The following is a 24,169-nucleotide window of genomic DNA, read 5'->3' on the forward strand; positions in this document are numbered from 1 at the left end:
AAGAGACAGTGAATGCAATCCGAGGCTAGTACTCCCACATGAATCTCTTCTGCTGAATGGGACTCTGGCGGGCTGCTGACAAAGCAACTGGGGCTGTGTTAATGATCCATTTAGAAATATCTTCTACTGGCACACTATCCAAAAGTACAAACCATTTGTACGAGACCTCGCAAGAAGTTATCATGTTATTTTTTATTAAATTGTAAATTCAAAAGAACATGAAATAACTTTAAAGTTGGAGAGCTTTTCTATATTATTGCACCTATTTCTGGGATTACATGGTGTGTTTCTGACATTCCCTACAACGATTTATTGAAATATAAATAATAAATAAGTATCATTCTCAATTAGTTTTAGTTATTATAATTGATCACCGCAGATACATTCATATTTGATAGCATGCAGTCCATTCTACATAATCTAATTGTATTTATTGTTTTAACTACAGTGCCTTAGATAATCTTTTTTACTCAATTATTTCTGAGCTAACATCATAAATAGGATTTCTGTAATGCATTGAATTTCGCTTCAAGCTTTGCCACAAAAAGTTTGCCATTATAAACATCTGACATAAATACAGTTTTCATACCAAATGTATAAAAATAGTCTTTTTTTTGATAAATAATTGAACAAATTGATTTACATGATACAATGTGTGGCAGCTAACCTTCTGCCACCAGCTGCAGTTGGCTGATTGTCTCGGAGACAGCATGCAGTGATAATTGTCCCAGTGCCGCAGCAGCACAGAGAAATGAACCAGCAGGATAGCCGACCTCCCAGAGTAAACCATCCAATTCATATCCATCTGGGATGTTTCAGTAGAGAATTTAAACAAAACCCTTTGCTTTGTGGAAGGATTACCTCTGCCACAAAAAGCCATTTGTATTCCTTTGCCCTTGATTTCCAGCTGTCCTTTGGCAGCAAGGGTCTCGGATCAGCCAAGGGGCTTGCAGGCCAGGCACGTAAATGAGGTTTGTGCTCGTAAAGTCAGAGATTCATAAGCATGCTCCTGAAAACAGTTCGCTCGCAGTTTCTCCAGTGAAGATTGATCTGTTATATATTTATCAGTTTATTTCACATAAAGTTTCATTCCTGGCATTGCCCTGAAGTTATATTGTGCGACTTTTACCTCTGCAACATCAGCGGAATGCAGAGGGAGAAAGCACTAACGCAACAGTACTATAATTATAAGTGGCAATTGAAGGTCATGTTTTTCAGTACCTGCTCATCAATGCAAAGTTATCTTTACACGTCAATTGCGCTGTCATCCTTGAATGTGTGCCTACCTGTCACAATTTCTGCCTGTGAAGTTGATATATTAGATAGCGAGATACCTATCATCCCCTCGAGTTCCCAGGATTCTGGTGAGTTTCCAAGGTCTGATGAACTGACTGGGCCCAGGTTGGAGGCACTGCTTTCTTGGGACGGACAAGGAAACACCAGTGGGTTTGATCTATCTGGAGATGAACTCGCCGAAGATGATAGGGTTACTGAAATGGACTGAAGGGGTGTTAGCGTGGCATCAGAAAACGGAGATACACCTCTTACTGCTGGCAGGTAATCGACCTGGGGAGAGTTGCACTGGTGAGAATGGGCTGATGTAGACAAGATGTGGTGATGGTCATCTTCCATTGTTCTGTGCAAAGGTATTCCTTGTCCTTGAATATTGTAACACTGGTTACCTGGATCCAAAGACCACCTGGCTGATGTGGTCATGCTCTGTGATGGGTTGGCCATGGTGCAGGGTGCTGTCCCTCTCTGCATATGGAAACAAGGTTGATGTGACATCCAATCCTGTCTTGTTTTCAAGTTATCCATTGTAGAAGCCAACTGAGCTCCATGAGCAGGCCACAAAGGTGTGTTGTTTTGTGCTGCCACGAGGCCTTCCAAAAGATGCATGACATTGTGTAGGCCCTTGCCTAATTGGGACACTTCTTGAGTCAGGTTACTCATCTGTTAAAAAGTAAGTGAAACACCACATTACTATATTAACCCACAGAATGTCAATCAAATTGGAAAAAAATATAAATTATTTCGTGATTTTTCTTGTTAGTGCGTGCGTTTGCAACTTCAGTTCCCAGTCTCTGCTCTTCTTGACAAACTTGACCAAGGTTTCTGTATTCTGCTGAGGAAATAAACACCCTTGGGGCTAATTAGATGTGCACATTAAGAATGTTGCAGATTTTACTTATCTGCAACCTATCTCTCCGCTGTGCTAAGTGAAATCTGTACTACCTTTGGATGAATTTTTTTTTTTTGTGAAGTTCGATACAAAATGCTGGAGTAAGTGGGTCAGATAGCATCTGTCAAGGGAATGAACAAGTGGCATTTCGGGTCAGGACCCTTATTCAGACTGGAAGCCATGTGGGACAAGATAGCAGTGGAGGCAAATGCCGAGTTAACACTTTTTCTTTGTTTATGATATGTTATCTATAAGTATTGCGTTTACAGGCCCATTGCGCTGCGGCTAGTAAGAATTTTGTTGTTCCCTTATCCCTCATCATATGACAATTAAACACCCTTGACACTTGACTGTAGTAGCTAAACTGGGTCAGAACATAGTTGAATAGCAGCAGGAACACAGAGAGGGAGCAGTGAGAGTGGGTCTCACAGAATCCCCATCGGAGAGAACTTCAAAATGGGCATACTTTGACGAGATTTCCAGTGTTATAGTAAAATGGCGACACAAGGATTTATGGCCGCTGGAATCTTGAGCAAAGGTGTTAGAGGAATTCAGTGGGTCAGGCAGCATCTGTGGAGGGAATAGACACAGATTATCAAGTGGCGACCGTGCTACAGGCCAGACAACGTCACCTGCCCATTCCCTCCCCAGATACTGCCTGGCCAGCTGCGTTCCTCCATCACTTTGTGTTTTGTTCATGATTCCAGCATCTGCAACTTCTTGCATCTCTAATTTTGATGTGATGCAGGGGTTTTCTTCGATGGATTTAACTGAACATGACTGAAAATGTTCATGTAAATAGGAAAACAGCAGGGATGAGGCCAGATCTGCTTCAAGTATACATTACTTTCACAGGTTTTAATGAGAAAAGGGTTATCAAGGGATTATAGACTAAAGGCAGATAAATGGAACCACAATCTGGATGAGCGATATGCAGCACAGTGGTGCAGTGGTAGAGCTGCTGCCTCACAGCCCCAGAGACCCGAATTCGATGAGGACTATGGGTGCTGTCTGTGCAGAGTTTGTACGTTCTCCCTGTGACCGTGTGGATTTTCCCTGGGTGATCCGGATTTCTCCCACATTCAAAGAGGTGCAGGTTTGTAGGTTCATTGGTTTCTGTAATTTGACCCTAGTGTGAGGGATGCAAAAGATGGATAACATAGAACTCGTGTGCGAGTGATCAATGGTCGGCATGGACACGGTCGGCCTGGTTTCCACGTCGTATCTCTAAACTAAACTAAGGTGGACAAATTTATTTACTAATGCAAATAAGACCAGCTAAATCAATCCACAACCAGTAGTGCTGGGAAACTAGTTGAGAAAGTCAAATAACTCAGTCTGAAGAAGGATCTTGAGCCAAAACGTCACCCATTTCTTTTCTCCAGAGATGCTGTTTGTCCCGCTGAGTTACTCCAAGTTTTTGTGCCTATCTTCGAGTTTCATTGTAGCTGGATTAGCTCTTTGAGGGAGTTATCCAAATACTTGTTCCCCATCACCCTTCAAATTTCTCCGTTTCAAGAAAGTGCAACGTTTTTTTTTTAAAGGTTTTGATGATTGATTGATTGATTGATTGATTGATTGATTGATTAAGTCTTCCAGTAGATCATAACCATTTGAACCATAACATCTGCAAGACCAACATGCAAATCAATTGAAAGCTCAGCTTCACTATCCAACTATATTGTTGATACCCCTCCATCTTCTTGATCAGGCCTGGAAGATTTATCGACCTTCATGTCTTATGGCATCCACAACCTCCTTGACTGTAATAAAGACTGTCCAGACTTCACCATTAACTTTCCAAAGTTCTCAAGTCTTCATGTCTTTCTCCACAGTAAATATTTATTAGGAAAGATATTCATAGATTACCATGACCATCTGCGACGCCACACAAAGATGAGCACATTGGTTTCTCTCTAGTTACCTTAGTTACAGTATATTTGCGACCTAGAGCACACTACATATTATTGTCTGTTCACTAGTGAAGGAAATACTATAGCTCCCTGAGCCAAACTTTGTAAGTTTCTCTCTACGAAAGAGCTGGGCTCCAGACTCAATTCTTCCTTTAAGGGTCTGTCCCACTTGGCGATTTTTTTGGTGACTGCTGGCATCACTGACTGACATATCAGGGTCGGCGAAAGATTTAGCACATTTCAAAATCCAGCGGCGACAAAAAAATGTTGCAACACTTGAGGAAACACCGCGCTTCAATACGTCGTCGCGTCATGGCGCATCACGCTCCGTCACCACCGCGTCACACCGCAACTTTTTCGGTGACCCGATATGTTAGTTAATGATGCCGACAGTCGCCCAAAAAAAAAATCGCCAGGTGGGACAGGCCCTTAAGTTACTAGCTCCCCTCATGGCCTAAAGGGCTGTCCCACTGTACGAGGTAATTCAAGAGTTCTCTCAAGTTTCCCCTGATTCGAACTCGGAGAATTATGGTAATAGCCACTCGTAGGTACTCGGGGCTCTCGTGGAAATTTTTCAACATGTTGAAAAAACTTCACGAGCTTACCGCGTTTCCCGAGTACCTGCCATTAGCGTTACGAGCCGCTAAGAGATGTCCTGAGCTCCGACGTACCCGCTACGTACATTCTACGTACTTACCATGAGTTTGATTTTTTTTTAAACTCGGGAGAGCTCTTGGGTAAACTCGTATCGTGGGACAGGCCCTTAAGTGAGCTTATCTTGTCTATAAGACCTATCTTGTACACCCTTGACCTATTCCAATTACTGATCTCCATTTGTTTTTGCTGCTCGTTGCATTAATCATTACCTGTTTAGAAATGCATGCAATGATACCTATGTGTCAGTCATACATAAAAAATGTATTGTGCATGTTTTGAATTATTCACACCCATTCCTTCTTAAAATTGGATGGGGCACTTTAATCGTGCAATTTAGTTTAGTTGATGATACAGCGTGGAAACAGGCAGTAAGGCAGCAACTCTACCATTGCGCCATTGTGCCGCCCATATGTGGCTGATATTAACTCCTCTACAAAAGACATTGGAGCAGAAGTTGCAGCCATCAACCTTCATTTTCACGTGCAGCAAGTCAACTTGGTGAAAGTCATAGGGACATTGTTTTAGTTAGCCCTCACTTCCCACATTCATATTTATTTACTGATCTTTTCAATACAGGAATGCACATTCAAACAACTGTATCAAAGTGCCCGAGGAGCAGAATGTCACACAGCATCTGAGTAGGGAATGGACAGGTGACATATTGGGAAAGGACCCTCTTCATATACCTAATGTATCTAGGTGCTGCGATCTGTGGATTCCACAACATGTAAATTGGAAGTCAGGAGTGTGCACATTTTGTGCACCGACAACTATCAGAAAAAGCTCAAATTATATTTTAAGATATAGTTCATCATTCCCTTTCTGCAAGCAATGCTACACCAGATCAGCAGATTTATGTGATGAATGATGATGACAGTTTAACTAATCAAACGAATGACATGATGTAGATAAGAAAATGAATGGATTTATTTCCACAGAAATCATAAAATCTAGTGGCATTGATAAAGCTACCTGCTAGGTTGGATTTTTCTGTGCAGAGAGCGGTACGATTAGGAGATTAGTTTAATTTAGCATCATGTTCGGCATGGATATTGTGAGCCACAGGGCTTGTTTCTGTGCGATTCGATGTTCTATGATTGTCTATTTCTGCTTTTTTTCCCATAAATTAACATAACGTTTTAGTTGTGATTGGCACTTTTTTAAACACAGGAGGAGAGTCCTCCGTTAAGTGCAGGCAGATGAGATGATTTGATCTTGGTATTATATATGGCAGAGGCAACATGGGCTGAAAGGCTTGTTCCTGTGCTGTCCTGTTCTCTTTTCTAATCACCCTGATGCCTGGGATTTTAATGGGTCAGATAATGCTGGGCCAGGATTGCCATCCATGGGTCCCCTCACACATGAGCTTACCTCAGCCAGATACAGAGGGCCAACCCTGGTGGCCTCCTGCATCCCAGTGTTGGATGCCAGTTACAAACGGTTGCCAGGACTGTTGATTTAGTACAATGCCCTACCCATTGAATGCTAAAGCTGGAGGCTTTAAAGCAGCCATCCCACTCCCTTTGAAACCAATGAACCCTGTACTCGGTTTGACCTGATACGCCACCTCATTGCTGGACATGTATGGCTTGTGTGTATAATTATGATAATCATTATAAATTTGTATAGTAATGGCAGAACAACAGCAGCTTATCAGAACCATAATCTACCAGGCACAAGCTTTGAATGGCCAGCCACCTGCAGAAGCTAGCCTGGTGTTTTTGCCTGCGTGCAGGGAGGGAGGGATGGAGGGAGGGTGGGGGATGGATGGACAATATCACACCAAGCAGCAAACTAAACCATTCTGTGTGTTCAGAAGCTGTGGCAGAGATTGTCATGGAGCAAGTGAGGACTGGTTATAAACTACCCTTTCCTTTAGATGGGTGACAGGTGCCTGGTCCAATTATCGAGCAGTTGAGAAGACTGGGCAAGTAGATTGCAGAGGAATTATTCTTCCTATCCATCTCGAGTGCAAGAAAAAACAATAACTTCCCAGTGATTGCTAACATAAGACTTCTCTGCTTTTTTTCATACTTCACCGGGCACCTGTCCTTAGCACTGCACTAACTTATCCTTTTCTTCTGCTTTTTAATAAGCCTCTCTAACAAGTACACCACTACTGCTATATTTTTTTGCTCATCCACTTAACTCCTGCCTGACAAATGAATCCTCCTGGCCCCCATTTGCTGCTTGTTTACTGCCCTAAATTGCCTCAATTCACACCACAAGTGACTGGTGTCATTGTACACCAGTCACTGAAAGTAACCATGCAGGTAAAGCAGGCAGTACAGAAAGCTCATGACATGTTGGCCTTCATAACAAGAGGATTGAATATAGGAGTAAAGAGGTCCTTCTGCAGTTGTATAGGGCTCTGGTGAGACCACATCTGGTGTGCAGTTTTGTCCTCTTAATTTGAGGAAGGACAAACTTCCTATTGAGGCAGTTCACGAGATTGATCCCTGGGATGGCGGGACTGTCATATGAGGAAAAATTGGAAACACTGGGCTTGTATTCACTGGAATTTAGAAGGATGAGAGGGATTCTTATAGAAACATAAAAATAATAAAATAACTGGACAAGCTAAATGCAGGAAAAATGTTCCTAATGATGGGGGAGTCCAGAACTAAGAGCCACAGTCTAAGAATAAAGGGAGGCCATTTAAAACTGAGATGAGAAAAAACGTTTTCACCCGGATTTGTGAATTTGTGGAATTCTTTGCCACAGAAGCCAGTATATGCCAATTCATTGGATGAATTTTAAAGAGAGTTAAATAGAGCTCTAGGGGCTAGTTGAATCAAGGGATGTGGGGAAAAGGCAAGCACAGGTTACCGATTGTGGATGATCAGCCATGATCACAATGAATGGTGGTGCAGGCTCGAAGGGCCAAATGGCCTCCTGCTGCACCTATTTTCTATGTCTCTAAGCATATTGGGGTATTGTCTGTGCACCTATACTAGCAATAAATGATGATCCATAGAGATGCACCCTCACTGCATCACACAACAAAATCAAAATTATATCTTGGGCACTGCCTGTAATTAGTTATTGCAGTTTGCACAGGATGGTTTGCAAGTGAGCTGGAACAAGTATATATTATATGTGCAGGAAGGAACTGCAGATGTTGGTTTGAACCGAAGATAGACACAACATTCTGTAGTAACTCAGCGAGACAGGCAGCATCTCTGGAGAGAAGGAATGGGTGATGTTTCGGGCCGAGACCATATATACTTGAGTCATACAGTGTGGAAAGAGGCCCTTCAGGCCAACTTGTCCATGTCGATCAACATACCCCATCTACATTAGTCCCATCTGCACACATTTGGACCATGTCTCTCTAAACCTATCGTATCCATGTACTTGCCCAAAAGATATAGAAAAGCAGCAATTCATTGAAGAAAGCAATGTAACAGGATTTAGTGATCCAAGTTTTAAAGAAAAAAATATATTCCAAATCCCATTCAGTGCTGAACACAAGTTACTGCAATATATCAAAGTTAATGGGCAATAACATGTATGGTTCAGGTACTTGATGCCAGCATTGTAAAGTCAAGCAGATCGTCAGTGGATGTTACAGATGATTCCCTTTTGCCAGAAACTGTGGTTCCTGTCACATGCATCGGTCTGCATACTAATTATTGAGCTATTATGCTGTCGACTCTGTTATCTTCTCTGAAGTTTTAAAATATGTCATCCCAGATAAACGACTCTCTGACCGAGCTGTTCCTGGGTCTGCATCCATTAATGAAAGGCTTGGGAATACTCAAATTTTTAACAGTGTTGATTTCCTCATCCTTTCATCACACCTTCACTTTTGCATTGATTTCCCTAATCATCCTGGCCTTACCTATATTATTGCATCTTGTGAGAAAGTAATCCCAGGAATATCACGGAAAATGCGTAATATATAAACATATATTTAATCTGTCACCATTCTCTGAATTTAAATCAAGCAGAATGTAGGAGATTTATAATAAAACTAGACTAAGTGGGACTTTCTGGAGCGCTAGTATGGGTGTTGTGGGCTGAAGGGACTGGTTTCCAGAGGGCTAGTATGGACATTGTGGGCTGAATGGATTCTTGGGCTGGCGGCTCAGTCACTCAAGCCTGTTGTGCTGGCAGCTCACTCACTCACGGCTGGTGGGCTGGCAGTTGACTCATATCTATTCCTTGAAATTCCATTTCAAGCAGGGTGCAAGGCCACCAAATTCAAGTGCAGTTTTTTTACCACTTCAAACAGAGCGCAAGGCCACCGAATTCAAGTTCAGTTTCATACCACTTCAAGCAGGATGCAAGGCTACTAATGACAGCAAGTCGTGATCTCTCCCTCCTCCATCTTGCAGAGACTGAGCCATGCCCAAACTTCTGGGTTTTATAGTCCCTCCACCCTCCCACCAGAAGGGGCGTGGCCTTCATGGTGTGATTGACAGGAGACAGAATCTCAACATTTTTAAAACACTAATAACTTTTATTTTTCCATCAATGGTAAAAATCCTCAGCACCTGATGAGCGGAGGGGGATTATGAGTAGGGTGGCCAAAAATCACAGCCGTACGCCATAGCATTTTTTCTAAAATCAATATAAAGCGCAAACAGGAAGTGATCAAGATTAGACTTTTATTTAGAAGGCAAGGCAATTTTAATTAGGCAAGGCAACTTTAATTAGGCAAGGGAACTTTAATTAGGCAAGTCAACTTTAATTAAGCAACACAGCTTTAGCATTTCCTAACCAAAGGCAACACAGCTTTAGCATTTCCAAACCAAAGGCACAACAGCTTTAGCATTTCCAAACCCAAGGCAACACAACTTTAGCATTTCCAAACTATATTTTCAAACCACATTAAGGGCACTGACAGGCCAATAAAACCACTCACAGTTTAGTAAACATGTGTTCAGTGTTATTCACAGCTCAGACTGACCCTCTCGCTCCCCCATCTTGCAGAGACTGACTGAGGTGCTCAACACTTCCGGGTTTTATAGTCCCTCCAGAAGGGGCGTGGCCTTCAGGAGAGAGAATCTCAACATTTTTTAAACACTAATAACTCTTTTATTTTTCATCAATGGGAAAAATCATCTTGTCCTGCGCAGCGGAGGGGGATTCTGAGTTAGATGGCCAAAAATCACAGCCGTAAGTGGCAGCGTTTCTTTATAAAATCAATATACAGAACACCAGGAAGTGGTCAAGATCAGACTTTTAGTAATATAGATGAAAGCTCATGTCCATTCAGTGTCCCAGCTTGTCCATGGTGGACTGGGTTAGTGGAGCTTAAAGTGATAAGTTCCTGTACGAGCACTCTGATACCTTGTGTACTTCAACCAATTTGTAATATTTATGTAATCAAAACAGGTTATTCATTTATGATGTAAGGTTATTCCCTTACCATACACTGTATATAGCTTGATTGTAATCATGTATTGTCTTTCTGCTGACTGGATAGCATGCAACAAAAGCCTTTCACTTTACCTCGGTACACGTGATAATAAACTAAACTGAACTGAAAACGAACTGAACCGACCTGAGTACTCAACTGGTTCTTGCAATGAAAAGTGAAATAACATAAGAAAGCATTTTATCAGAATGCATCACAGCATGGGTTGGGAACTGCTCCATCCAAGACCGTAAGATATTGCAGAGATTTGTGGATGTAACCCAGACCATCACGCAAACCAAGCTCCCTTCCATTGACTCCATCTACACTTCATGCTTCGGCACAGTCACTAGCATAATCAAGGACCAATCTCACTCATTCTTCTACCCTCTCCCATCAGGCAAGAGGTACAGAAGTTTGAAAATGCATACCTCAAATTCAGGGGCGTTTTTTTATCAGGCAACTGAACTGTCTTCTCACCCGCTTGGGTACTGTCCTGATCTCCCGTCTATCTCATTGTAGAACTTTGAACTATTTTTAATCGGACTTTATCTTGCACTAAATATTGTATCCTTTGTCTGTACACTGTGGACGGCTTGATTGCAATTATGTAAAGTATTTTCTTTGACTGGATAGCTCGCAACAAAAAGCTATTCACTGTACCTCGGTACGTGTCATTATAATATATTGAACAAAACTAAATAATAAACTAAACTAAACTTAATATTTGTACTTTTACATTTTATCCCTTAATTAACCAACTTGTTACAAAGCACAAGAGCTCAGATCTTTCATAACATACCACGAAAGCAAATACAATTCGAGAGAATTCACAAAAAGAAGTCCAAAAAATACAACTTGGAAATTTTCATGTGACTTTGTAAATCCTTTGGAAATGTGCCCTTTGGTTTCCATCTGTTCTGCATACAGCTGAGCACGGAGACCTGCAGAGCTACTGCTGCTTCAGATAATTTTCCAAATTTATTCAACAACCTAAACTACACAACAATCATCCTTCACAGTTTTGCTTTTCAGTTGGGAGAAGGACCGCTGTGTGGCAGTGTGATCTATGAAGAGGATGCTTTGAGAATGCAGGGTGACTTGGACAGGTTGGGTGAGTGGGCAGATGCATGGCAGATGCAGTATAATGTGGATAAATGTCAGGTTATCCACTTTGATGGCAAGAACAGGGAAGCAAATTATTATCTGAATGGTATCAGGTTAGGAAAAAGGAAAGTGCAACAAGATCTGGATATCCTTGTACATCAGTCACGGAAAGTAAGCATGCAGGTACGGCAGGCAGTGAAGAAAGTTAATGGCATGTTGGCCTTCATAACGAAAGGAGTTAAGCATAGAAGCAAAGAGGTCCTTCTGCAGATGCACAGGGCCATGGTGAGACCACACCTGGAGTATTGAGTGCAGTTTTGGTCTCCTAATTTGAGGAAGGATATTCTTCCTGTTGAGGGAGTGCAGGGTAGGTTCACAAGGTTAATTCCCAGGATTGTGGGACTGTCATTTGATGAAAGAATGTAACGACTGGTCTTGTTTTCACTGGGATTTAGAAGGATGAGAGGATTCTTAAAGAAACATGTAAAATTATTAAGGGATTGGACATGCTAGATGCAGGAAACATGTTCCCGATGTTGGGGGAGTCCAGAACCAGGGCCCACAGTTTAAGAATAAGTGGCAGGCCATTTAGAACTGAGATGAGGAAATGTTCTCACCCCGAGAGTTGTGAATTTGTGGAATTCTCTGCCTCAGAAGGCAGTGGAGGCCGATTCACTGGATGCATTCTAAAGAGAGTTAGATAGCGGGACTCAAGGGATATGGGAAGATGGCAGGAAGGGGGTACTGATTGTGGATAATCAGCCATGAACACATTGAGTAGTAGGAATTATCAAGGTGAAATTCCAGCCGCTTTGAAGAATGGATACAGCTGAATGCATCCGTTTATCTACAAGTCTTGGCGTGAAGAGACAGAGCTCATTTCTCATCCGCTTCTGTCGTCAGGTTTTTGGATGAATCCGAGACTAATGGTACTTTGCCTCAAACTGTTGGACTTTGGTAGAGGGCAAATTTCAGGATTGATGGCAATCAGATCAACATAACATAACTCCTAAAATTTAAGATTTTCCATTTAACTAATTAAACCTTCGAAGGATCCATATTTAAACCTGTCCTGACTCCAAAATCAAAATATGAAAAATTTCAGACTATCTTGGCACTTAAAGGATTAAGATGGAAGTCTAATATTGACCTTTTGTTGGAGTTAACCTAAAAGCAAAGTAGCAGTATTGCTCAAACTGCCACATTAATCACACAATGTTTTGTTCTCACAGTGCTTATTTATTAAATAATTAATATCGTACATTTATCGAATTACCAGTTATACAATGTCACATACAGACAGTTTTGCCCTGTAAGGACATTCTCCAACTATGATGCTTGAACATAAGGGCAAATGAACCACAAAGCTATCCTACTAATACATTTAACGTCTCCAACTTACTCAGCAATTGATAGTATAAGGAGCTCTGAGAATAGAATCCATCACATGGACAATTACATGGAAATACAAGAGACCACAGGTGCTGGAATCTGGAGCAAAAAGCTGCTGGGGGAACTCAATGGGTCAAGCTGAATCTGTGGAGGGAAATGGACAGATGATATTTCAGGTCGGAACCCTTCTTCGGATTTGAGAGCATTTCCATCCACAGATGCTGCCTGGCCTTATGAGATCCTCCGTCACTTTTTTTTAAACACACAATTGCATTGTGATCATAAAAATTGTCCACCCTGGATATTGTCATGCTCGAGCATTATGAATAAAGATCAGTGCATCTGCTTTGTAAATTATTCATGTAAAATCTAGACAGTTCGGATGTTGGGTACAAGTTATGCTGCTCTCTAGCTAATGATTTTATGGAGAACCATCAACCAGTTGCATTGTCTGGGTCACAATACTTCTGACTACCATTATTGGGCATTGTGACGCTGACTTCAGCATTACGTAAAAGTGGAAATCAGATGTGTCGGTATTACTGTTGAGTAACGGAAACTATAGGGGCATGAGGTAGCAGCTGGCTAAAGTTGATTGGAAAGGGACCGTACCAAGAATGACTGTGGAGCAGCAATGGCAATAGTATCTTGGAATAATTTGGAAGACGCAAGATCTTTTCATCCCAAAGAGGACGAAATATTCTAAGTGAAGAATGAGGTGACCGTGGTTGACAAAGGAAGTCCAGGAAGTCAAAGAAAGCATAAAAGTAAAGGAGAAGGCATATGATATTAAAAAAGGTTAGTAGGAAGCCAGAGGATTTGGAAGCTTTTAAAAACCAACAGAAGGCAAATACAAAGTAAGCTGTGGAGTAATATAAAAAAGGATACCAAACGTTTATGTAGATATATAACGAGTAAGCAAGAGTGGACATTGGACCGCTGGGGGATTATGCTGGAGAAGTGATAATGGGGAATGAGAAATCCATTTTTTGCATCCGTCTTCACAGTGGAAGACATCAGCAACATGCCAGGAATTCAAGAGAGTGAGGTATGAAGGTGGGTAAGACTCCGGGACCTGATGGATTACACGCCAAGATTTTGAAAAAGGTAGCTATAGTGATTGTGCCGGCATTAGTGGTGATCTTTTAAGAACCAATAGAATTAGGAATGGTTCCAGAGGACTGGAAAATTGCAAATATTACTCCACTGTTCAAGAAAGAAGCCAGGAAAAAGGGCATTACTATGGTGCGGTTAGACTGACATCAGTGGTTGATAAGATTTTAGAGTCCATAATTAAGGATGAGATTTCCGAGTACAGAAGCACATGAAAGCGGAAAATATGCTGAAATCAGCTTGGATTTGTGAAGGGGGGGGGGGGGATCTTGCCTGATGAATCTGTTGTAGTTTTTGAGGAGATGGATGGACAGGATGGACAAAGTAGAGTTGATGATGTTGTTTACTTGGATTTTCAGAAGATATTTGATAAGATGCCACATGCAAGGCTGCTAAACAAGATGGGAGCCCATGCTATTAGATACTAGCATGGATAGAAGATTGGCTGATTGGCAGAAGTCAAAGAGTGGGAATGAAAGGAGCTTTTTCTGGTTGGCTGCCAGTGACTAGTGATGTTCCGCAGGGGTCAGTGTTAGGTCAGCGACTTTTCATGTTATATATTAATGATTTGTATGATGGAATTGATGGCTTTGTACCAAGTTTATGGATGTTACAAAGTTACAAAGGCCAAGTAGTGTAGAGGAAACAAGGAGTCTGAAGAAGGTTGGGTGAGTGGGCTACGAAGTGGCAGGTGTAATACAGCAAAGCAAAGTTTGGGGTCATGCACTTTGGTGGTAGGAATAAAGGTATAGACTATTTTCTAAATGGGGTAGGATTTATAAATCTACAGTGCAAAGGTACTTGGAAATGCTGGTACAGGATTCCCAAAAGGTTAGTTTGCTTGTTGCATCAGTAGTGATGAAGCCAAGTACAATGTTAGCATTCATTTCGAGAGGACTAGAATATTAAAACTGGGATGCATTGCTAGGCCTTCGTAGTGCACTGGTCAGATTGCGTTTGGAGTATTGTGAGCAGTTTTGGGCCCTATACCTGAGGAAGGGTGTGCTGGCATTGGAAGGGGCCCAGAGGAGGTTTATGAGAATAATCCCAGGGATGATTGGATAAACATATAATGATCATTTGATGGCTCTGGACTGGAGTTTAGAAGAATGAGTGAGGAACTCATTGAAACTTACCGTATAATGAAAGGCCTAGGTAGAATGGATGTGCAGAGGATGTTTCCACTAGTGGGAGCATCGAGGACCAGAGGGCGCAGCCTCAGAATAAAAGGACGTAGCTTTAGAAAGGAGATGAGGAGAAATTTCTTTGGCAAGAGGGTGATGAATCTTTGGAATGGATTGCCTCAGATGGCTGTGGAGGCCATTTTTAAAGCAGAGATTGATAGATACAAGATTGGAAAGCATGTCAAACATTACTGGGAGAAAGCAGGTGAATGGGATGAGAGGGATAGATAGATCAACCATGATTGAATGACAGAGCTGAACCCATAGGCTGAATGGCCTAACTCTGCTCCTATGTCTTATGAACATGAACTGAGGAACGAGCTGGAGGTCATGGCGTTGGTGAATCCGATCTCCTGATTCTCTTGGACTCAGCACAGAGTCCAGGGGCAGAACTCGGTCATGCTAAACCGAGCATTTGGATGCAACTCACACTCACCTCCTCAACTTTATGGCAGCCATGGCTGGCATATAAGCATGACCTTAATAATACATTAAATCATGAAAAAAAACCTAAAACAACCCAATTTGCCTATCTGAAATCGCCTTAAATGCCACTATCTTATCTGTCTCCATCACTACCCCAGCACTCCTATCTTTACTAAAGATTCTGACCATCTAGCTCATCTTGTGCTCTTATTGCCACATTTTCTTAATAGTTTACGGTTATAAAAGTGCCTTTTATTATTCTTCATACTGATTATGAGTTATATCATACACTTTTATTAATCCTTCTAATCTCCTTACTATTTCTCTTCTGGGGACAGAATATTTAACTTGGGCAGTTGCCTAGAGGGGAAACATTGTACGAACTGTCATACACATTGACCAAGCATTCATATCCCTAATCCCATAGATTCTTTGAGTCAATATATTTTTTGTTATTAAAAACGCACGCAACAGTGTTGGCTGCTGTACATTAATGTCGTTTTCAACCGTTTAAAGATGCTGGTATGTGTTCATTTGCAAAGAAAAAACACTGCTTTTAGTGTTTGCCATTTAAAGTAAGGGTGGTGATATTATAACTGGGAAAACAATTATTTCCACATTTGAAAAAGCCAAGAAAAAGTACTGCAGTGCAGGCTACAGTTTAATCACAGATGTAAAATCACTCAAGAACATTTCCAAAAAAAAAACTGGGCTGCTTGCTAATTTCTAGCACTGTCATGCTTCTTTTTAAATGTGCTTGTTGTATACCACAGAGTTACACATGATTTGACTTAATTGGAGTTTTGATTCCACGGGTAGTTTCATTATCAAATGTCACCTTCACAATAAAATCTACTGAGGGATTTGAAATTACATTTTGCCATTGAAGCTTTTATTGAAGAAACGTATAGTTTCCTAGCTCTATCACTTCTATTCTGTAGTTTTATTCCCCTTGTTGACAATTACACAAATGTATTTTTAATGTAACTAAATCAAATGCAAGGTTGAGCTCTGAATGTTATCTGTTGTTCTGTGGTACCTATTTTTTGGTCTCTGCTAAACGTATCAATGATCATTGTTCTAGTCCAGCTGCCTTCTTGAACAAACATTCGTCCCTGTTCATTGTAGATAACAAAAAGAAATATGACTTTGCGTGTGAAATTTATAGTGGCGCCAGTCACTGCTAAGGTAGACTTGCACACAGTTCAGCAAATCTGTGTGACATGTTGACGCTAATGAAAAGGCAAAGTTGTGAAGTGAGCAGCCTGTTAGTTTAATAGGACACTGCTGGAGTAGCATCTGTTAGAGTTACAGAAAATAGAGCAGGGATACAATTGAAGAACTGAACATATGTTTCGTAGTTTTATTACAGAATTGTTATTGAGTTGAATTTTGATGTGTAGGAGCGCAAGGGTTTGATTATAGGTGTGAAGTTAAAAACTGACAATGCCTTTAGGCAACTGGCTCCGGTCTTTGCATTTGACTCGAGTGTGTTAGCTTGCACTGGCACAGACACTGCAGGGCAGGTGTGTTGGCAGTTGCCATGCGTTAATTCCTCAATTAGAGTGATAATGCAACACATGTTTTGACTTTAACACAATGTCAATGGGATTCCAAGCTTCCGAAACTCATCAATGAAATTAAGTGGTAATTTGGGGCTTGAGCAGGCCATTAAATACACAATGCTCAATGCTGCTTTCTTATCTGCCAGCAGGAAAGTATATAATTATGATCTTTAACCAAAGGTTTGCGCTTCAGATTTTGAAGGTACTTTAACCAGGTTGTTTGTTAACCATAGGGGCAACTGCCTCTTCAGATTCAGATTCAGATTCAGATTCAATTTTAATTGTCATTGTCAGTGTACAGTACAGAGACAACGAAATGCATTAGAGACAACAAAATGCATTTGCTTCAGGAATTTGCTTCCTACTCTTCAATGTGCACCTGGTGTCTAACCACAAAAAGATGTTCATGCAGGTGTTAGCTCGAGAAACTAGGTTAGCAGCATTTTCTCCCTGCAGCAGTCCAAGTCCCAAATCATTGGTAATCTAGCTAACAAAATTCCCACTGCAATTCTGGCCCATGACAACAAATAGAATGATCCATGGCAGCACCTATTACCACCTACCATATATATCAACAGGTCACTAGCATCCTGAAGTTGTACTTCCAGTGTTGAGACAGATTATGGAGGCATCCGTTAGTCATCGAGTCATACGGCATGGAAACAGACCCATTGGCTAACATGCCCACGCTGACCAACATGCTCCATCTACAAGAATCCCACCTGCTTACCTTTGGACCATATCCTTCTAAACCTATCCCGTCCATGCACCTGCCCAAATGTTTTGTAAATGTTATGATGGCCTGCCTCAACAATCTCTTCTGGCACCTCATTCCTTATGTCTACCGCTCTTTCTGTAAGAAAGTTGCTTGTGTTCCTATTAAATCTTTCCTCCCTCATGTTCTCTGGTTCTTGATTCCCCTACTCTAGGTAAAAGACTCTGCATTTACCCATTCTATTCCTCTCATGATCTTTTACATCTCTATAAGATTGGTTTATATCAAATTTTCCCTGGACTCATCATCTGTCATATTGATTGACTTCCACGACACATCTTTTATGAAAGGATAAAGATCTTTCCTACTTAGTTGGGGAAAGATAGTTAAAAGTGACAAAAAGCTTCATGAACAGCCACCCACTTGCCAATAACCTATTCAACAATGGTCCAGTTTGTTTTTTGTCATGTCCACTTGGTTTAAGGATAGGGACCCACAGTCCCGTTTATACCAACTGCCCTCTCCGTGGGAAGGGTCAAGAACTTCAAATTCCTGGGCGTGCATATTTCCGAAGATCTTTCCTGGTCCCAGCACACTGGCACAATTATAAAGAAAGAACATCAGCGCCTCTACTACCAGAGAAGATTACGGAGAGTAGGTATGTCAAAGAGGACTCTCTCGAACTTCTACAGGTGTACATTAGAGAGCATGCTGACTGGTTCCATCGTGGCTTGATTTGGCAACTTGAGCGTCCAGGAGCGGAAAAGAATGCAGAAAGTTGTAAACACTGCCCAGTCCATCATCGGCTCTGACCTCCCCACCATTGAAAGGATCTATCGCAGTCGCTGCCTCAAAAAGGCTGTCAACATCATCAAGTACCCACACCATCCTGGCCAAACACTCATCTCTCTGCTGCCATCAGGTAGAAGGTACAGGAGCCCGAAATCTGGTACGTCAAGGTTCAGGAACTACTTCTTCCCCACAGCCATCAGACTATTAAACTCGCCATCAAACAAACTCTGAACTATAACAGCCTATTGCACTTTATCTGTTTATTTAGAAACAAAGAAGAAACATAGAAATTAGGTGCAGGAGTAGGCCATTCGGCCCTTCGAGCCTGCACCGCCATTCAATATGATCATGGCTGATCATCTAACTCAGTATCCCGTACCTGCCTTCTCTCCATACCCCCTGATCCCCTTAGCCACAAAGGGAGACATCTAACTCCCTCTTAAATATAGCCAATGAACTGGCCTCAACTACCCTCTGTGGCAGAGAGTTCCAGAGATTCACCACTCTCTGTGTGAAAAAAAGTTCTTCTCATCTCGGGCTTTTAAAGGATTTCCCCTTTATCCTTAAGCTGTGACCCCTTGTCCTGGACTTCCCTAACATCGGGAACAATCTTCCTGCATTTATGTGTATATATATGGTCTATGCTATATAGACACACTGAACTGTTCTGTATTTATGCTTACAATATTCTGTTGAGCTGCACAAAGCAAGAATTTCATTGTCCTATCTGGGACACATGACAATAAAACTCTCCTGACTCTTGACTTACTGCAGCCTTCATCCAAATGTCATTCAAATATATGAATTCCAGAGATTAGGTGAGATAATCTGGCACTTGACATCAAGGTGCCCTGGTGAAACTGAACTCAATAGGCATCAAGGAGGAAACACTACAGTGGTTGGATTCCAACCTTGCAGAAAGGAAGCAGAGTTAATCATTGCAACTCCTGGACAATACTGCAGCAGTTCCTAAGGCTCAACGTCTTTGTAATTAAAAGATCAGAATTGGAGATGTTCACTGACCACTGTGCAATATTTAATTCCATGCAGAACTCCAGCAAATGAAAGAATCCATGCCAGCTCAGAGCAAGACTGAGACAACATTCTGGCATTAACTCTTAAGATGTGAATCATGTCTGAACTGCACAAAGGTGAGGCGATGGGCATCTCCATGAGCCAGAGTCTATCCATTTAGCCTTGAGGGTGGTCTTACCATTATTAGTTTTCCTTCATTAACACCCTCGGTTTTGGGGGAGTCACTTTTGACGGGAAGCATAACTGGACCAGCCATGAGACACCATGGCCACAAGAGCAGATTAACGGCATGGTGGCCTATAGTTAGCGTCCCATTTCTAGATATTACTTCCCACCATCCACAAATCATGTTGGATTGTGAAGGAACATTGAATGCATGTAGCTTCAACAACATTCCTGAAGCATGGTACCATCCAGGACAAGGCATCCTACTTCTGAAACGTTGCCTATTTCCTTCGCTCCATAGATGCTGCTGCACCTGCTGAGTTTCTCCAGCATTTTTGTGAACCTACTTCCTTGGCACCTTGTCTGATTTATTAGGGAAACAATTCACAAAACCACAACCTCTGTCACCAAGAAGGACAAGAACACTAGGAGCATTGGAATACAGAGGCCTGAAAGATCACATTTATATCATCATTTCTGCCTCTCATTCATTGCTGTTGAGTCCAAATCCTGGAATTACCATTCCAACAGCATAATTCAAGTTCCATTACCAGAAGAACTGTAGTGGTTTAAAAAGAAGATGGCTTCTGTCAGCCTTCTCAAAGTATGGGCCTTAACCATTAGCCTGCAGCACTGATATCTTATAAAATGAATAAAAGTGTTGTTTATAGTTTCTTGCATTTTGTTTTATTGTAATTTTGCAATATAAATACCATACCAACATGAAATTATTCATGCAGATAAACCATCACCCGCTGCAGATAAACAGCATTTATGGAACATGCTAGAAAACGGGCAACCTGGGGAATGGTAGAAATCGAGTAAAGATATTGTAGAAACAAGGATGCTAGTTTACAAAATAAGACACAAAGTGCTGGAGGCGCAGCACAGTGGCGCAGCAGTAGAGTTGCGCTCTTACAGCGCCAGAGACACGGGTTTGATCCTGACTACGGGTGTTGTCCGTACGGAGTTTGCCGTTCTCCCTGTGACTGAGTGGGTTTCCTACGAGTGCACGGTGTCCTCCCACATTCCTAAGACGTGCGTGTTTGTAAGTTATTTGGGTTCTGTAAATTGTCCCTAGTGAAGAACTAGTGTATGGGGTGATTGTTGGCCGAAGCGGACTCGGTAGGCTGAAGGGCCTGTTTCCACGCTGTATCTCTAAACGAAATTAAACAAAATTAAACTCAACAGATCAGGCAGCATCTTTGGACATGTAAGGTTTCGAGTCCGACCCATCTTCAGACTGCCCAATTCAAAACGTCACCCATCCATGTTCTCCAGAGATGCTGCTTGATCCGCTGAGTTTCTCCAGTACTTTGAGAAGACAGTAGAGGAATGGATAGATTAGGAAGCAGAGGAGCTTAGCTTCGATCGGGAAAATGTACGTCTTTTTATTAAAAAAAACAAGTCCGAATAAGAGATCTCTTGTGGGGAAGATAGTTAAAAGCACTTGTTTACCTCTGCTTTTGCATGCGTGAAAAAAGTTCATAGAGGATATCCAAGTATATGATGCATGCAGTCTGATGCTACGAAACATGTCCAGGCACCTTTATATATTAGCACTTCATGCACAGGAGGATCGGGAAGCAAAATCCTGAAATTTTGGGAAGTATCTGACTGCGTTCAACTAATGATTTTATAATCAAATACCATTAGGTGGCACCTGTTGGACAACTTCATTTTGGCATCCATGTTTCTACTGAGACAGAATCTCTGTTTCCTTTTGAGTATATAAAAAGAGGCACTGTTTAGTCATCTCAAGGATTTGGAAATACGCCTGCAATAGTTTCAACATATAACAAACACCTTGAACATACAGAATTATTTAAACTCAGAAACAATCTGTGTGCTTTAGTCAATCCATGAGGATTTTGTTTTGCTATTTTTTGTTGAAACGTGCTTTCTCTTTTCCAGGTTGAATTGAAAAATAATTATTCATACCTCATCATTTAGCTGTTTGATTTGTTGTTTTGTCTCTTCAGCTTTCGTGGCCAGCATTGCAGGAGTAACTTGATCAAAATCTGTAAACATCAAACAATAATTTAAAAAACTTTTGTAATTAATCAAATGGCATTAGATACCGAGGAGTAAATTAAAGGCAGGGATTTGAATTACTTGAAAATACCAACATATTCAAATAGGATTTTAACCCACAGTATGGAGTGAATAAGCAGCTAAGGTATCTGAGTGACTTAAGGGGCTGTCCCACTGCGGCGACCTAATCTGTGTGTTTAGAAGAGTTTGCCCTCGACTCAAACTCGCAGCATGGTCGACACGTGTCCTAGGAGGTCCTATGAGGTAACTGGAACTGTCCTTCATGCGCGAGGGAAGTTCCCGCATACTCGCGGCCTCAGTTTGGTCGAGGAACATTTTTCAACATTTTGAAATACTTTCCGCGAGTAAAAATTGGTCGGCATGGTTCTTTTGAACTCGTAGTGCAGTGGAGTTGGGGTCGCTATGTAGTTAAAGGTAGTCGAGGGCAGCCGTAGGCAATCTCCTTCGCTGACCGGGCATTTTAATTGGCTCATTGGAGTTTTCAGGACCAAGGAAAACCTACCGGTAATGTTAAATGCCCGCTAAGCTTTATTAAAAGTTGTCTGGCTTTTTAAAAGTGTCTCCAATCCTTCACCCCCCCTTTTCCCCCCTTCTCCCCCTTCTCTCCCCTTCCCTCCCCTTCTCTTCCCCTCTCTCCCATTCTTTCACCCCCCCCCTTCCCCTCCGCGCTCTCTAAAGGACTTACCGTACTGTACCCAATCATCTGAATCCTGTTCCCCTTAAGGTTTCCCTTTGTGTTGCTAAACCAAATGAGCTGATATTTCAATTTTTACTTAGAAAATAGATGTACAAACTGGAATTGTCCTCTTTGCAGCAACTCTGCTGCATGTGGGTTCAAAAGTGGAATTTCTACAACATCCCATTTCTATCATATGGTGAAGGGTGGCACAGTGGTACAGCTGGTGGAGCTGTTTCCTCACAGCAACGGATAACTGGGTTCAATACTGAACTCGGGTGTTGTCAGTGTGGAGTTTACATGTTTTTCCTGTGACTACAAATAATTCCTCTGGGAGCTCCGTTTACTCCCACATCCTAAAGATGTGTGGGTTTGTAGTTGAATTGGCCCCTATAAATTGTCACTTGTGTGTAGTGGGTAGTTGCAAAATTGGGACAACATAGAACTAGTGTGCAGTGCTGGAGAAACTCAGTGGGTCAGGCAGTATCTCTGAAAAAGAGGCCTGACCCAAAAACATCATCTATCCATATTCTCCAGAGATGTTGCCTGAAGTACTCTAGTACTTTGTGACTCTTTATGGGACTAGTGTGAACATGTGATTGATCGTTGGAATGGACTCAGTGGGACAAAGGGCCTGTTTCCATGCTGTATCTTTAAACCAATCAAACCTTCAGCTGTGTAATGTAAAACTCTTGTTTATGTAACATCCACAGAAGGGTAAAGCTGCTCCCATTGGCAGGAAATAGTGGGAATCAATTTCCTGGGTAAATGCACATACTCTTTTACCCAGAGCAGGGGGGTTAAGAACCAGAGGACATAGGTTTAAGGTGCAGGGGGAAAGATTTAATAGGAACTTGAGATTTTTTTACACAAATGGGTGGAAGGTACATGGAACGAGCTGCCGGAGGAGGCAATTCAGGCAGGTAAGATCATAATATTTAAAAAAACATTTGGAGAGGCACATGGTTAGTATAAGTTTAGAGGGATATGGCCAGTACCTTGGCTTCGGCAGCCCGGCGAGAACGGCCTGGAACATCGGGCCTCCGTAAAGGCAACTGTGGAGGCCTCAATAGGCCCGACTATGGGTGGACATGGGATGGGGACTGGACATTGTGCCTTCACTCATAATGGGAACCATTGTGGGGGGATGTTTTTATGTTTAAATTTCTTTATTACTGTTATGTCTGTATTCTTTCTTTATGTGCTGCATTGGCAAGAAGCATTTCACTACACTTAGGTGTATGTGACCAATAAAATAACCTTTGAACCTTTGAACCTTTGAAATGCTGACAGTTGGGACGTGCTGTTGGGGCACGTTGGTTGGCGTGGGCATGTTGGATTGATGGGCCTGTTTCCATTCTGTATGACTCAATTCTGAACCTGTCTGTGTTCAATGATGGATTATTCTATAAACGTACAGACACAGATAAGATCACAATCTAGTTGTTCGCCACTCAGGAAGTCTTACACTATCTGCTTCATTGGCTAGTCGAGAGTTGTACCATTCATCTCCAAACAGCAGCGGAACATGTTTAGTGTTTATGGGGTCAGACCCTACCAAACAACACAGGGAAGGGAAGAAAGCTGGTGAAAGATCAGCAACACCAAAGACTAAAATAAACAAATGCTTCTCAGCCGCCAGCTAAAACACACGAATGAGACAGAAACTAAAACACAGAAACTGCCTTTCTATTCTAAAATTTTGCCCCTTTTTGGCATGATTTTTTTACTTAGTCCATTTCCATTGTTGGCATCAAATGAAAGGGAAGGAATGGAGAGTAAATAAATAATATAAAATAAAAAATGGCACAGTGGTAGAGTTTCTGC

The 24,169-nt window shown here is 41.7% G+C and overlaps 1 protein-coding gene across 1 annotated transcript in view; it reads right to left on the minus strand.

Annotated features, from left to right (window-relative positions):
* Positions 1–243: 243 nt before the first annotated feature.
* kcnh8 (potassium voltage-gated channel, subfamily H (eag-related), member 8) overlaps positions 244–24,169 on the minus strand; it is a 104,305-nt gene continuing 80,379 nt past the window's right edge. The window contains exons 7-8 of the mRNA XM_055656487.1: positions 21,553–21,632; positions 244–1,953 (exon numbers count right to left, since the gene is read on the minus strand). Coding sequence (XP_055512462.1) covers positions 1,246–1,953; positions 21,553–21,632 — 788 coding nt within the window. The 3' untranslated portion in view covers positions 244–1,245. The remainder of the gene's footprint in view (positions 1,954–21,552; positions 21,633–24,169) is intronic.

Source organism: Leucoraja erinacea, chromosome 2 (genome assembly GCF_028641065.1).
Source record: "Leucoraja erinacea ecotype New England chromosome 2, Leri_hhj_1, whole genome shotgun sequence".
Classification (NCBI taxonomy): Eukaryota; Metazoa; Chordata; class Chondrichthyes; order Rajiformes; family Rajidae; genus Leucoraja; species Leucoraja erinaceus.